The sequence below is a fragment of the Rhea americana genome, unplaced genomic scaffold, assembly GCF_003343005.1.
Source record: "Rhea americana isolate MKP2758 unplaced genomic scaffold, rheAme1 scaffold_14, whole genome shotgun sequence".
NCBI lineage: Eukaryota > Metazoa > Chordata > Aves > Rheiformes > Rheidae > Rhea > Rhea americana.
The window spans coordinates 47061-63619 of NW_028185483.1; the positions used below are offsets into that span (position 1 = coordinate 47061).

Sequence of the window (16559 nt, forward strand, 5' to 3'; positions counted from 1 at the left end):
TGCTAAGATCCCAACTACTGCTGCCCACAGAATATGTTTTGACTGTAGCAATACACACAAGGGAGCAGTGTCCTTCCTTATAGTGCCTTAGTAATCTCCATCACTACCAAGAGCTCTTTCAGTAGTTTAGGACAGATCTTCCCATTGGCAACATGGAGAGGTAAAGCTAATCATCTAGAGCCCTTTACAAGCAACCAAGAACAATAAGTACCTCTGCAGTGAGATTCATTAAATCTATTTTAGATGCTTACCTTCAGATGAGAGAAACTATAGCGAATGAGATCATTTCCACACAGCTGCAGACTGTAGGTCTCTGAATTTACAAGAGAGATGCCACATTGCATGCTTCATGTCCCATTGATGAATTTTCTAGAGCAGATGCAGCTGAAGATATTCTATACCCTAAAATATTACTTTCACAGTTCTACTCACCCACCCAGAATGGCTGCTTACAAGATTGACAATTACCTTGTCTCCCAGCATGCAACATTTTCTTTGTAAGGTCTGTTACACGAAGTCCAGAACAGATCTACACTCATAGCTGGCCAGCTCAAGAACAACTGCACTTGTTCCTCCGTCCTGGGTAACTGCGCTGTCTGTAAAAATCCCTGTCACATCTTGCAGAGGCTGCATGGGGCTGTTCTTCATAAAATATTGCAGTTGCCAGGTTTCCTGATTTCCAATTTTGCATTCTCCTGTAGTCATTGCAGAAAAGTAGCTACATGACTAAAATACATCCCCTACCCATACAAAATTCCCAACTGCACAGTTAAGATAACTCGTTGTAAACCAGTCTTTGTTGAAAAGCATTCAGCTTATGAGGGTGAGGAATATAGTGGTGAGCAATCCATAGAGTGCTAGCATGAATTGAAAAGCCTCCAAGTAAAGTAAACAGTGTTTGTATTCCAATCCGAGTACAACGAACAATTTCTAAGTCACTACTGAAAATGGAACTTGTTCCTTAATTTACCTGTTATTTGGACAGAAAGAGCATCAAGGTACATCTTCTGGGAAGCTGGTAGCATCCTCCTCTCTTGGGGTAGGTCTCCTTTGCAGAAGTGCACTGCTGATAAGCTGCTGTTACAACAAGTCCTTAGCAGTCTCCCTTCTTAAAAAAGGGAGGCTATCTTCTTTGTGGTAGCAAGCTGCAGTAGCCTGTTCAGAATAAGACAACTTATTAGCTTAGCTTAGTCTGACAATCCAATTTTTGAAGCCTTTAAAGACACATAAAAGAATGAGAAACCAGCCACAGCATAACACAGAAGATATTTTTGAGGTAGGCTCAGACTCAGGTCTGGGCTCACAAGTCCTTTGTTTCCCCACTGCAACCAGCACTCTTTACAAGGACGAAAACAGCAGGTTTTTTCACTCACTTCCTATGTCTTGACTGAACAGTGTCTTTTCCTGACTCTTAATCACTCCAAATAATTAAGTCTCATTATCAGGGACTATGCTTCATAGATATACAGAAGAATAACAAGTCACATCAGATCTTGTCTTCTAAATCTGACCCTTTTGCACTAGAGTATCCTAATTCTAGATTCGAAACACAGCTTATCCCATTCTGGTCATTATATTCAAGTAAACACACGTTCTAGACATTTGTAAAAGCTGAACTGCAAAGTTGCTGTGATATATTTTTCCAGTAAAAGAAAAGAACAGCAGAATTCATGTTGCTGTAATGCAAATGAATGTGGTTTATCACTGAATGAGTGTGTTTCCTCTGAAACAGATTCTGATTCCTTGAAAATGTCAAGTGCTCACTGCTGCTGCCTGACTTAATGACCAGCAGCATTTATTGCACAGAGAGGATTCAAGATGGAGAAAACTCACCAGGCATACACAAGCGATACCTCATCTTTGCCATAGCATTGTAAATTGCTTGCTTATATACTTCCTTTTAGTTACACAAAGTTTGGCTTAAGTTCTTCCTTTCCTGCCACCCTCTGTATGTGTGCTAACTGACACACAATAATGGCAAAAGGATAACCAAATATACTGAACAGCTTGTTATCTCTAGGTAGGGTAAACAATAAACATTAAGAACATTCCTGTGGTTAATTAAAAAAAATAAACTGAAACAAACAAAACCATGTCCTCTCCTTCCCACCAAAAACCGCAGAGCCTTGCAGCTGTTTGATACTCTGGAATTCAGCATTTATTAAACAGGAGTGTTGGTTGATAAAGGGACTGGAAGCGCAAAGGTCTCGGAAATATTTACTACTAAACATACTCGTGTATAGCACCTGTTGAGAGAAATGACAAAAGCAGTCACCAAAGAGGGGGAAGCAAGCCCTAATTTCTCAGCCGATAATCTATCTGCAGGTGGCGGGGTGAGTCATTTTCAACTTGGCCTCATTAACTATGCCCTACAGTAAAGCTGTCCTAATTTCAACCACTGAAGGACCAGCCTGCAGAAGAGCAACATATCTGCATATCAACAAATAACATGCTTACCTACAAGCAGTGAACCCACACAACTCACATGCAAATTGCCAACTTAGCAAAACATGTGGTTGATGCGTGCAGAAATGCTGATTTTCAGCTCTGTTGCACCAAGCAAGGCAAGGTGGGCAGTTCACAGTCATGAGGAATGACATAGGCTCCATGGCCTCTAGTGTTACGAATGAGGCAGAACTGAACATTAAAATTCATCTTTAAACTAAGTTTGAAATATGCTTGTGAGAGAGGACTAAAGAAGCAATCTGATTTTGGCTGTACTGTGATAATAAATAATTTATTCAAAGGTCACACACAGTTGTAAGGTATTTGTTTTCCGCTATTATTTAATCATAGTCTCAGATTTCTTTCATGATCCCAGAACCACTAAAATCCATTGCTGAGACTCTAACTAGCCCACAGCTCTGAGAAGACAGAAGTCAAAAAGCCTCTGAAACCTCCCAATTCCATAACGTTCCCAAATTATATGAATCATGGTGGCTTCATTTGCTCTGCCATGTGATTTTGTTACAAGCTCGCCTAAACTTTCTTTGCATTCCACTTTTCTTCTTTTTTTTTTGGGGGGGGGGCAAATCTCTTTTTTAGGTGAGACAGGTAGAAGAAGAATGTTCTATGATTCTTTTCATCTCTTCTCCAAGTCCTGTGGTATGAACATTGGTGCTACACCTTCTGCAAGAAGAGCAGAACTTCCCTCTGAAGGCTAAATTACCTCCAAAGCTAGGTGGTAATTTGAAAAATATCATTTAGAGGTTAGGGTTCGGGGGAGGGGGGTCTGTATTTACTGCTTCAGCGAAGGGTTGCAGCAGTCAGGTAAGAGCAGTCAGCTTTTAGCACCACATGAAAGAGTGGTTTGCAGTACTAGCAGGCAAGTTTCGCACTCTAGACAGGGTTTGAAGAGAGTCTGTTTGCTCTCATTCATATAAAGTTTCCATGTGGCATATACAAATGAGCCTGAACTTAGTTTTTTCCCTCTACCAGTCTGGTAGCTTGGAGACAGCATTATTACTTAAGAGAATGTCACATTCTCATCAAACTGCAATTAACTTTTTTTCAGTAGAATTATGTCAATTTATGTAATCTTGAGCATCTGTTTGACATTGCCCCCTACCAAGTCACAGCTGGCCAGCAGCTTCAATCTCTTTGTATGTTCCACTCTTGCCCACCATCTACCACAGACAACAGCAAATTAACTCTCCGTGTTCTTCCTGTTCACTCTTTGCAAGAGTAATGATCTTTCCAAAATGTTGTACATTAAACAGTACTTCCCAGAGCAGAGAAAGAGCTTCAGGCTCCATTAGGGCAAAGCTATTGGCAGCAAACCGTTGCAAACACAAAGTGTGTCTTGTGAGTTAGACAGCTTGCTCACTTCAACAAGTGTGTCCCGGCTTGTATCTTTGTACTGTGAGCCCCACAGAAGACCACAGTTTTGTGCTCCATACCCTCCTACCTCTTGCCAATCAGCATTTGTTTGCCAACCTGAAGCTATGAATCCAACACCTGAACTGGCTAAAACTGGCACATGTCCTTTAAATAGTTTAACAGCTGCACCCATGCGAGTATCTGCATCTTTCAGAAACATCTCAGTACCAAAGAGCTGATCTCCAGTATGCAAATTGGCCAAAAATGGGGGGAAGCCCTATTTCTATGACAATCACTCCTACAACTTTCCACCTGCCCAGCTCCCCTCCAGCACATGGAATAATCTGTGATGTGACAGTAGCTACTATTGGCCAGTAAAAGCTCTCAGCTTCTTCGTACTAAGTAAAGACCAATCCAAAACTAACCCTGGCTTTGGAGACAAGCTGCTCTCCCTCTGTATCAACTACTGACTGGTAGCAAATGAGGATCCAAACCTTTACACTCTTTCACCTTCACTGGTCTATAGAAAGAAACACAAGCGGAGTGTTTTGAAATAGGAAAAAAAAATAAGAGAACAAAAAAAAAGGATGTGGTAAAGTTTATGCCATATAGTAAGAGTAGGCTATCATCTGTAGGCAAATTCTATAGACTAACCTTGACTGAAGCAGTGCTGCTGATCTGCTTACTGGGATTCAGGTAAAGTAATTCATATTTTAATCTTTTTCTAAATTTTTTCAATAATCTGATAGAAGCGTTGATTGTAGAGCACTATTTTTAACATAGCCTGATGATTATTTATTGTAAAGATCAAAACGCAAGATGAAATACGTAGTGTTGCTTGTCTTAGAACAGAAAAAGATTTCCACCTTCAGTGGTATGCATAAATAAAAAAAGAGAGAAACTATCCAACTACAAATTAAACATATGGCAGATGTGGGACCTACTGTTCTTTATTGCACTAACTCTTCTTACTTTTCTCTTGTGCGTCTGCAAAACAGTAATTTATACCTAACGTGAATAATGATCTAGAAAACAAATATAAACAACATCAGCTTCACAGCAGTAACATTATTTGGTCCGTATCGATTAGGAAAGTAACTGTGACAAATGCTGTAAAAGTCCTTGCTGAAGCAGTGACCTGAATTTGCCTCATTCTTTTGTACTGCAGCTAAATTGAAAAGGTTGGTTTGCTGTGTTCTGTGTCATCTGTTTATCATTTCCTTGCTATTAAAGCTACACCTACGCTTACAGTAGGCTTCAGTAGGAGAATGTTTCTACCTATGAACCTTTCATGGATAAGCATATTCTTAATCCATCCCTTCCAGTCTTTGCTAACATATTGACTTATCTAAACCAACTAGCATCAGATGAGCTCAGCTCTGAGTTCCAAGAAGAAACCCATTTTTTTGCTGCTTTGCAAAAAAAAAATCATTAAAGGTAATACTATAAAACCTTGATATTCCATTTCATAGATCAGTAACTTTGCTACCTGCTTAGCTACGAGCTCCTGCTCACCGTTAAGCCCGATTAATATTTAACTAGTCTATACGAAGTGGAAAATCCTCACTCAATAGGAGAAACAGGGAGCACATGGAGCGGTGATAACACTGCGTCTAGACTGGCTAAAGCACTCCCTCTTAAGCAGTGGTAAGCATGGGCTCTGCCATTGTTCTTTGAATTACAGAAATTGTCTGAAACAGTCCTAGAGCTGCTGGCAATTCTTTCAGAAAACTCGTGGAAGATAGTGGAATTTTCTTCAGAAGACAGGAAAAGAAAAACATGGTGCCTGTCTCTAAACGAGGTGAAAAAGGAAGAGCTGGGAAACTGTGAGCACTAAGACTTGCCTCAATATTCGGAAAAATACTGGAATCATCAATCAAAAATCTGTTTTCAAGCACCTAGAAGACAACACAGTGGTAAGTAACAATCCACACAGATTTGTCTGAAAATGACCGGAATCATAGTAATCCAGCCTTCTTCAGGGACAGACTGACAGCACTTAGGGACAGGGTGTAGGAGGGGGAAGTAGACTTCTAACGCTATCTCTATAAAGAAATTCTCATTAGTAAGCTAAGGAGACACGATCTATACGAAACTTCTATATGATGAGTGTGCAATTCACCAGTACCCACTGAGATACCAATCAGTCTCAGGCATACAGGGAAGGTTCATTTTTTCAGGGTTCAGTATTCTCTTAACATACTATTAATAACTTGGACAATATAATAAAGAAGATGCTTTTTAAATGACTGTATGCTTATTTGTTAAAGAAAATTACCCTTCAAACAATTTTGGGCAAACATTACTCTGTGTGGACTGTTTGTGAACAACTCTCTCAGACTACTCAAAATGTGAAATTAAAATTTGAGACGCATGAAATGATTGAAAACATCAGACCTTTGAGAATAGGGCACTCCACCTGAATACTTGAAATTTCCATTTTTGAGACTGGCTAACATTTTCTTGAAACTAAGCATTTTCAGGACTAATGCTACATGTAATTGTACTAACAAATTTAAAGAAAATGCATTCAGTGAGATAGGAACTTGATAAACGTAGAATCAAAATTCATCCTTTTAATTTTAAAAGAGATCGCAAGCAATTTTCTGATGTCTATACCTAGGATGTGGAGGGTTAGATTAACAGGTGCTGTCCACACAAAAATATTTCTTGATGTCTTATTTTTTTCCAACTAAAGGATGCTCCCCCCAATAGGACTTACATGCCGACATAACAGCACAATACTCCTATTTCCTCCTACTCGTCCTGTATCCAGGTGAGAACAGTGTCTGCATGCAATGATCCCATATACACATGGTGCCGATACATCTCCACCTTTAGTGGATTTATCTCACCTAATGTGTACCACAACCACATGATTTCTTTGAGCAGCTACCTCACATTTGTTGCTCAAAGGGATTGACTCAATCCCAGATCGACTAATAAACCAAAGTTTTCTTTTGTCTCATTTCTGACAGACAAATCCACTGATAACAATCAGATTTAATTTTGTTATTTCCTAAACGCACAAAGCTGCGACTGTCCCACTCATGCGGCGCAGACCGCCTGCCCACAGCCAGGCCAGGCAAGGCCCCGGAACGGAGGGCACCTCCCCATTCCATCTTGCTGGCAGCTCTCCCTCGCTCGCACCACAGGGTCACCACTGAACCGCTGCAAGGGACGAGTCCCATGTGAATTTGTGAAACACCCTAGTAACCTTCCCCTGGCTCTTTTGTATTCATCCGTTTTCTTGTAACCACAGCCTCACCTACTTAACAACCCTTGTTCTAACCCCCAGGCTTTCTAGTGTTACTTAGTTATTTCTAGTGTGATTTCCTGAAATCCAAGTGCCTTACACCTTTCCCTTATCTGAAAAATCAGGTATTTCATCAAAGACAACATTGTACCGGCAAGGTCCGTCAAAGGCCTTGTGCTTCTTATTCCATTTACCATGCTTTCAGTTACTCTTTAATTTAAAATCTGTATGAAGCTTTGGGCTAAGAGATACAGAACTGCTTTAATTACATTTGCCTCTCTTTCCCGCACTACACTGACTGTTTTCCAGATGCACTGATTCCATACCTACTTGATAGACTCCATAAAAATTCCTGGGTTGGACTTTCAGCTTTTTGTGCCAGTTCTGTTAGGAGTCTAAGCTAGCAATAATCGGGTTTCCCCAACCTGAGCATATTAAGCTCTGAGCTCATTCTCAGCTCAGATACAATTATTTCCACTATCACTTATTTGTTCCAGTAAGTTATCCTACCTCCAGCTTCCAGTATAACATCAGCATCCCTATGAAAAGCAGATTCGGCAAAGCCCAAAGCCTATCCATCTTGTCAGTTAATATTCAGCAGCTCTGCTTGCTCTTACTTTCTCTCCCTCTCCTGCTCCTTCACACACACTTGCTCCCAGGCTCACACGTGCATGCACGATCCCTCTCTCTCTCTCTCTCTCTCTCTCTCTCCTCCTCTCTCTCTCTATATATATGCATTTATGTTGTAATCATGAAAACAAAAAAAATTACTGTTCTTTTGCTTTCTTTAGTAAAGTCCAGTCCTGCATCGTATTGATTATTAGCTACCTGTCTCCTTCTGTCCTCCAAATCAGAGGGTCCTTTCTTAACTAGTTTCTCAAAACCCCTCTCCGTTGCTTACTCAATTAACTCCTAGACAAAAGCCCAGTCAGCCTTCTTAAACTGACCTACTCAAAAACTGCATCAAACACAAGCATTATATGAAAGAAAATTATCCATGTGAGTGCAGAGACAGTAAAAGTATATCACCAAAGGCTCCTGATGCATAGGGAATCACAGATGTGCATCATATTCAAAGTAAATTCCCCGCTATCACTTTGACCTGACTTAATAGACATAACACTCATTTCACAAATTTCTCTGTAATGAAAGAACTGAACACAAGCATTATGGAAGTTTAAATAGACATACAAGTTACTTGCTACAAGCAGTGCACTTCAGAATCCTTGAAAGAATGGGTTTGAAGGGGCCACTACATTCAGGATCTGAACGGGGTTATCCTAAAGGATCTGACAATCAATGGATGCTGACTACCTACCTGCAAGAATCAGGCTCCTTTTACGACAGATTAAGCCATTGAGAATAGAAATAGAAAGATCTGTGCTTAAAATGAGGAGTCGCTTTCAAAATTAGGCAAAGACTGATCAAGTGTCCAGCTCAGTTTTGCAGGGGGGAGAAAGCATTGTATCTGAAAGTATTCTGTTCTGATACATACAGAGACTAACCTGGGGCCTTCCGTGTTTCCAACCTATTCTCCCTGTGCTTTAGGGGAGAAATGACCAACCACAGCGAGGAATGTAACTTTACCAGCATCGACAGCTTAGCAAAGACTCTCCAGTTTGGGATTTCCATCCCCACCTTCATTCTTGGCTTGATTCTCAACACCTTGGCCCTCTCCATGTTTTGCTGCTTTTGGAAGAAACAGACTAAAACGTCAGTCTACATGATCAATCTTGCGATTGCAGATGTCCTGCTGCTTCTCTCGCTCCCTCTCAAGCTGTACTACTCTGTCGCAGAAGCACCCGGGCTCCTGTGTGCGTTCATTGAGTCTCTGTACTTCGTCAATATGTACGGAAGTATTTTCATTATTGTCTGCATTACTGTCGACAGATACATCTGCATAAGGCACCCCTTTAAAGGCCGAGCTAATCAGTCCCCTAAGTGGGCAATCTTTATTTGCTGCTTCATTTGGGCAATAGTCTGGCTTTGCAGCAGCCCAATGTATGTGTTTCACAAGGACGAGAATTTAAAGTGCTTTCACAACATGTCAGAACAGGCCTGGAGCATCCCTCTCATTGTTTCTGTGGAGATTTTTGGATTTCTGATCCCACTCTCAGCAATGGTTTTCTGCTCTGCTCAAAACATCTCTATTCTTCTGAGTCAAAAAAGCAAAGATAAAAAGAAGGAAGAAGACAGTGGCTCCTTACGAGTCATTACCATCAACCTCGTGGTATTTTTGGTGTGTTTTACACCAGTCCATCTCGGGATCTGCCTACAGTGCCTGGTACGACAGCATGTTATAGAGGACTGCAGTCTGAAACAAAACATCAGCTTCTTCATTCAGGTGTCAATGATATTTGCCAACCTGAACTGCTGCCTGGATGCCATCTTCTATTACTTTGCTGCAAAAGAATTTTGTGAGAAAATGAACATGAAGAAGATTATTGAATTATGTCCTGTCTTTAAGCCTTGTGCTACGAGATGGGATTGCTTGCAGTGGAAGAACGTCTCTTCCTCAGCTCCTACTTGCCTTGCAGGACTCTGAGAGTGTTATCCCTGACACAGTAGTAGAATCACCCCGGTCACTGCAGGGAAGAGGAAGAAGAAAGGACAGCATTTTTCTGGTGAATGGTGAACAGGTTCACACCTGCTACACATTTTTCTTCCTGTTAATGGTGAAAGGGAAAAATTGTTAGGAAAAAGGGAATTTATTATCATAGTCCTTCATCTTCATGGTATCTGTTAAAATGTGAAAATCTTGCCAGAGTAAAACAACACAAATCATCAGAAGGCCACTTAAAATCAGCCTTCACCACCACTGCACCAATTTTCCCTTTGCCAACATGACCAGAAACTTGCTAGGGCCAAAAATAGAAATAACTATTTCAAAACTTCTTTCTAACCTAGAAGATAACTGAGAGTTAAAAGGTAATATAGGACCAAAAGTCTGACTCCTCTTCTTTGCGTCTGTAAACGTTACATTACATTACTGTCAGAACTCTTCTGGTGTGAACAGCTTGGCCAGCCTCTTATAATATTGAACCATACCTTCCGTAAGCATTAGGCACCAGTGTGGGCCATTACTGAGGAAGACCCTGTTCTGCCAAATGGAGGATGGCTTGCCCAGTATACATTCCTGAGCGATGTACATTTGTGGTTATCTACACTGAGGAATCAGCACCGTTTTCTCCAGCAATTTTAAAACTGGCTTTGCACATGGAAAACAGAACTGCTTCAAATACTGCATTTACTGAAAGATCCCACATGATCAGCTGCGGGTAATCATCACTATATTTATGCCAAAGATGTAATATGAGATAAGCATTAAAGCTTTCTGCCTGCCTTCTCATGCTTTCTTGGAAGACAGGACTTATGGAAGCAATCATAGCATCCCAGAAAAACAGGCTGGGACCACCCATCTGATAAACTCTTGTCTCCCAGCCATGAGACAGGATCAGCTCCATCCACCTCATTCATCAGAGAAGCCTTCATAACTCTGCTTTACAAACCTCTGGAAGACTGATGCCTCACAACCTTTCTCAGTCAGCTCTCTGGTATCTCACTACCCTGTACCATGTGTAAGTTTGGCCTTGAGTTTAAACTAAAGACTTTATTGTTGCAGTTTAAGCTTTCTATTTCTTCTACCATGATATTGATATGATTCATTGTGCCTTAGCCAGAAACATTTTCAGATAAAGAAATCTATCTTGGTGCCTTTTAAAAATAGCTGTAAAAATTGTTTAAGATTGCTTAGAACCAGGTCTTTGTTTCAGAGTAGATGTTATATTTATTGAAAACGTGAAAAGAAATTGGCTTCTTCTCTGGAGCAAAAAAGAGAAATGGGGTGGGGGGAGGCTAGTTTGCTGGTTTTGAAAATAAGATTTGCAGTCAACTGATTTCTGTACAAGTTACTGATTGTGCAAGTGGGAAACTGCACATATCTAACGTGTGAATGTTTGAAAACTTGTTAGTATTAAAAGCATGACCACACTTGAGCCATGGAGGAGCTCAGAGGAAAGAAAGGTTTTTATCCTCTTCTTCGCCATTATCTGCAGAGTAGCAAGAGGAAGAGCTTCCCAAAACAGTAGGTTCTTAAAATATTATTTACTATTGTCTTGATTATTCAGAAACCTGCAGCCTTTTCAATATGAGTTAGTCTTTCTTTTTGCACCTTTGATATTAATTTGTGTCTGAAAGACGTGTAGGAGAAAGAATATGTCCTAGCAAATAAATTGTATACATGAGCTCTGATTTTAAAATATATTTTAATTCCTCAATATGATGGCAGTGTATGATTCTTAAATTATTGCTTCATGCCAAACTTTCACCATTTTTCCCTTAAAACAGCTCCAAGACTTAACTGGCGATTTTCCTTTCCAGAAAGAACTCTGGGTTCATAACTATGGCAGCAGATAATAACTGAACTACCAGAAATAAATAAAAAAGTAAAAGCAGGAAAGATAACCACCCCTAGAAATTTGGTCAATTTTAAATATTTTCTCTCAGCAAATGCTTGACAATTCCCAGTCAAATCCCTACAATATCTTCTCCAAAGTGCTCTGAGCTTCTTCTTGCATGACTAGTCAATTATCCGAAACTTCAAATTAAAGTTGGTGCAATTTGCAACTCTGCAAAAACTCGGCACTTCTTAAGGTACAAAGTTTAAAGTTTATCAAGCACATGTGATGCGTGATGATACAGTACGCACCCTGCATAGGTCAGTGGACAATGCTAAGCCTGGGGTACGGCTGAGATGCCAACTGGCAGAACCTCAGTCCGGAGGGACCCTGATAAACTCAAGGACTGGGCCAGCAGAAACTTCATGAATTTCAACAAGTAAAAATGCAAACTTCTGCATCCAGGGTGGTATAATCCCATGAACTGGCACAGGCTGGAGGCAAGGGCTGATGCAGATGCCCTCCTGGAAAAGTGATGGCGGACACCAGGCTGTGGTATGGTGTGCTCTTCATGTAAATAAGGCAAGGAGGACACCAGGCTACATTAAAAGTGTGGCCAACACATACAGGAAAGTTATTACTGTCCTCTATTTGTGTTACCGAGGCTGCACTGGAATAGCATGTCCAGTTTTGAGTCTCACAGCTCAAGAGGGACGAGGAGAAACTGGAGAGGGTGAAGGGGAGGGTTAGGAAGATGACTAGGGCACAGGGCAGCCAGCCTGTGATGAGAGGTCAAGGGAGCTGGGCTTCTTTCGCCTGATGTGCCAAAGGGGTAGTAGCAAAACCAAATTCTGCCCAGCAGTTCCCAGCAAGATAATGAGGAGTAATGGCCTTTGGTTCGGGTTCAAGATGAGGAAGAACTTCTGCATTAGGAGGTAAGGCAGCACTGGCACGGGTTACCCAGAGATGCTGTGGAATACCCATCCACAGAGGATTTCAAGATGTAACTAGAAAAAGCCACAGCTGAGCTGCTCGAATGTTGGAGCTCTGAGAAGGAGCTGGACTCCAGAGGTACCTTCCCACCTTTCTGTGATTCTCACCATATGAAAGCTTATTTGTTTTTTGCTTCCAGGACAAAAGCTGCCTCCTAGTGCTGCTGCTGTCACAGCACTATTTGTCAACAGCTCCACTGCAAGCACAGCCCCAAAACGCAGAAATGCACTAACTGCCTAAAAATCACCAGGCAAGCACCTATGAGCCATAACCATCACGTAAGGTACTATATTTGAAGTCAGGACTAATGAAACAGTATTTATCACAAAGTACTTAAAAAAGAACAAATTATAATCTTAAAAAAAGTAAGTGCACAGACCTAGCAGCCAGAGAGAAAAAGTGCTTAAGGCTCTCAGAGCCAGGTATGCGGAAAAGCCTGATTCACTAGGCTTAGAGAGAAAACATTCATACCAGTGCCTGGTCAGCAGCAGAGTCCCAGCACACACGGGCAGGGAGACAGGAGCTCTTTGAGAAACAGCTCTCTTTGAATGAGACTTCCACTTGCAGAAAGAAATCAACTTACTTTTTTCAATGAAGGAATCAGTGGTCTGCCTTTGAAATACAGCTGTAAGAATGGGACCACTATGTACCACTGGTCCACAGACTCAACCTGCTCAGACCATACACCACAGCAAACTCAGACAACAGATACCAGAAGTTAAATTGGACTATTTTTCCTCCATTTATCACTACCAGCAATACTGTTTTGTTAGTCAAAGGTGATTTTTTATACAATCCCATTTGTCTCAAATTTTGCCTGTTATATATGTAAATGAGAGCAGCCTGCCTAAGCATACTTTAAATTTCTGATAATGAAGGAAGAGAAAGAAGGAAGAGAGTCCAGCTGTGCTGGTTTCACAGGGCTATTACAATAGTCAAATTTTTATCATAAAAAGTAGATCTTTTGAGTAAGAGGGTGTCACTTTCAAGTCACTGCTTTTCAAGATGAACTTATATATAAATAATAAACTTAAATTTTGTCCTTGACTTACAGCTAAGATTACAGTTCTTTTGAAAATAGAATTTTCCAAGTAGACTCCTCTAATAAATTTACTGTTAACTCTGCAGAACCTCCAGCTAGTTTTATCTTTATAGTCGTAACAAAAACAAGCAAAAAATTCCATGCAGCTTCAGAAGGTGTACACTTTTGACGATGAATAAAACTGAAAAGTGCTTGACATTTTAAAAACAACAACAAAAGCCTTCCTGAGTCAACATAAGCTCACAATTTCAATTTTCAGACTGCACAACAGAAGCACTTTCTTTTCTCTTGATGTTACTCCCAACACACACGAAGATGGTGGGAACCTGACTGAGAACCCCTTGCATACCTAGTCCTCCTTCCAGTAAGTCAATTGTACTATAATGTCAAAAAAGGATTGGCCTATTTAAAAAAGGAAAAAGAAAACTCAAGTGCTAACCAAAAACATCCGTAAGAATGCCTTTAAAAATTACGTTTTCAGTTCTGCTCTCTTCTGCGTGCTGAAGCTATTAACCACAGATTTTAAAGAGTAGCTGTATTTAATATGAATTCTTCTGGACAAGATTGTTTCAGAATATCCAGGTGAAAATACATACAAAAAAGCTATTTTGTTTGTATTCTATCACATGCCAGTACAGGAATTCACAGGTATTAAGGCAGATTTGATGAAGGTATTACCTATGGTTACTTATCATATAAGGCAGGTTAAAAAAAAAAAGAAAAAAAGAAGTCACTTGCACTCCCAGTAATCTGACCAAAATTTTGACAGAAATCCTGCTTAAACAATGGAACTCCTTAGAGAACAGGATATTGAAATTAATTCCTGATCTAAAGATTTCTATTTGCTGAAGAGAATGCACTTCCTCTCAAACTAAGCAAATTACCCAAACAGATAATCAACCATCATTAGCCTAAAAAAAAAAAAAAAAAAAAAAAAAAGTCACTTCATTTTACTCAGTTTCTGATTTCAGCTGTGAGCCAGTGGATCCTATCATGCTGTATTCTACATCCAATCCAATTTTCCTTTCACAATGCGTAAGCATTATACCTGCCCTACATTGACTTTGTTTCCCCTTTCTTAAACATCTACGCATCTACAGATCATACTTATCCTCTGAAGTCCAGTGTTGCATAAGGAATGCATATGTAGGCAGCTATTAGATGAGGTACCACTCTGATCCACTGCCATGGCTCTGGGGTCCCATGGGCTGGATCTAGCTTGGGATGTGCCACCTTGCAAGAAAGATTTGACCTTTGACTGTGCTAAAATGAAGGTCTGTCTGAGCAAGAAAACTGGCCAATATGCATGAGGGAGCCCCATCTCTATTTGTCTGGCAATAATCAAGTGTGACAAGTTTTAATCCATTTCAAATAGATTAGAATACTCCTGCGTAAGGACTTTTTAGAAACAGAGTATCACAGTGGAATAAACCAACTACAGCAAGGAAATCTGCACGTGTTAGGTTCACACACTTACTTCTGTTGACTAAACACGATCTTTTTTTCTTTTCTTTTTCCAAAAATAATTATTATGCCTCTCATGTCTCCTGAAGCCCACCCAGTATTACTGCCCCAAATGGCATATTTTCATGCAGCCTCTTAACATAAAAGAAATAAAAGAGCCCACAGTTCCAAGGCTTTGTTTTCTCTCTCTTGTCACGTGCAGCTCGCAGGTCATCCCACTGACTTTCATCTGCGATTCAGGGCCCATGGAAGCAAGCTCTCCATTCCTGAATCTGCTAGCATGCTACCAGTAGCCCACTGGCAGGGCTTTCGCCGATGTGCCTTGCAATGCTCCTTCAAACCATGAGATCAGCTCAGCAGCTAGGCCAGCAACCAAACCCTGTGGGTCTCCACACTGCAGGAGAGCACCGCTGCTGTGTGGGATATTTTATCAGATCCATCAACCTTCTACCATCAGTATTTGTTCAATAGTGATGTGATCCCCAAGCCTTATTTGGCTGACCTTAGTAGTAATTGAAAGCATACACAGAATGAAAGTAGTTTTGGACAAAATAAAATACATTTTTCCAGAAACTCTTTTCTCGTCCCTTTGCTAGGTGAGTCATATCATTTTAAATTCTCCAAATTGTAGATCAGTGTAACTCCACTAACTTCAAATGCTATAAAAGTACCAGCTTAATAATGCTGGATTATTATTAAAGAAAGTAACGCTGCCCTGAAAGCCATTTTGAACTAACTTATCGGAATTATTTTTAACCAAAAAAAGATTGCTGTAAATTCAATCAGTTTAATAGCAAGCAGAAGATATAATATGAAAAATTTTTTTTTACAGCCTTCCCAAAATTGCCTTCATGATTCTATGTGATTTGGGATCTGAAAAACCCCTGAGGGATGATTTCCACCTTCCCTCTCACACTGGGCTGGAGTGGGCACAGTTGGGGACATGCTCTTCTGGGGCTGTTCTGCAGCATTTCATTCTGATTAAATAGGTTAGAAAATGTAAAATGGACCAAGCTGTTTCCATGAGAGAATGATCAGCAATCTCAAACTTTCTTCAAATAAAGCCTAATATTCTTAATTAAATGTTGCTTTAGCAGTTTATCTCAAGCCAGTATACAGAGCTCTGCAGAGTGAGAAAAGCAGCCACCCCACTGCCTAAGACTGCCTGCAGATCACAAAACAAAGTTAAAACAGGTTGAGACACTGAAACTGATCTTCAGAGAGATATCTTTACTAAACCTCACATCTTTGTGGGCTGCTCTAAACGATACCTCACTCAAAAGTTATTCTCCAACACCACAATTTAATCTGTCCAAAACGCACGCAAATGAATGAAAGAGAAACCGATACTATGGTTTTCTCAAATGCACACAGCTTTCAGAGTATTGCATGAAGATGACTTTTCCCACATTCAGCATGCTTTCCACCTTAGACTAATTCCTTCCCACAAGTCTTTGGCACCTTCTCAGTCCTTCCACCCAAATCAGAAGAGAGGAGCTGGAGAGAGGTAGTGTTTTCTGAGATCCCCTAGTATAATGGGAGAAAACACGTGAGCTCCTGGGTACACAAATTCTGTCAGGCCTTTTCA

General features: G+C 40.5%; 1 protein-coding gene and 1 long non-coding RNA gene across 2 annotated transcripts in view; one reads left to right on the forward strand and one right to left on the reverse strand.

The window, feature by feature from the left end:
* The window catches only part of LOC146599364 (uncharacterized), a 48954-nt gene that overhangs the window by 17025 nt on the left and 15370 nt on the right, over window positions 1–16559 (reverse strand). Inside the window, exon 2 of the long non-coding RNA XR_014895000.1 lies at window positions 971–1155. This is a non-coding gene — a long non-coding RNA (uncharacterized LOC146599364). The remainder of the gene's footprint in view (window positions 1–970; window positions 1156–16559) is intronic.
* On the forward strand, window positions 8631–9620 carry GPR55 (G protein-coupled receptor 55). The gene has a single exon (XM_085298517.1). The coding sequence runs from the start codon at window positions 8631–8633 to the stop codon at window positions 9618–9620; it is 990 nt and encodes a 329-aa protein (XP_085154643.1).

What these genes read in the sequence shown, in the direction of transcription:
- GPR55 (XM_085298517.1), top strand. Translation starts at nt 8,631, where the DNA reads ATGACCAACCACAGCGAGGAATGTAACTTTACCAGCATCGACAGCTTA.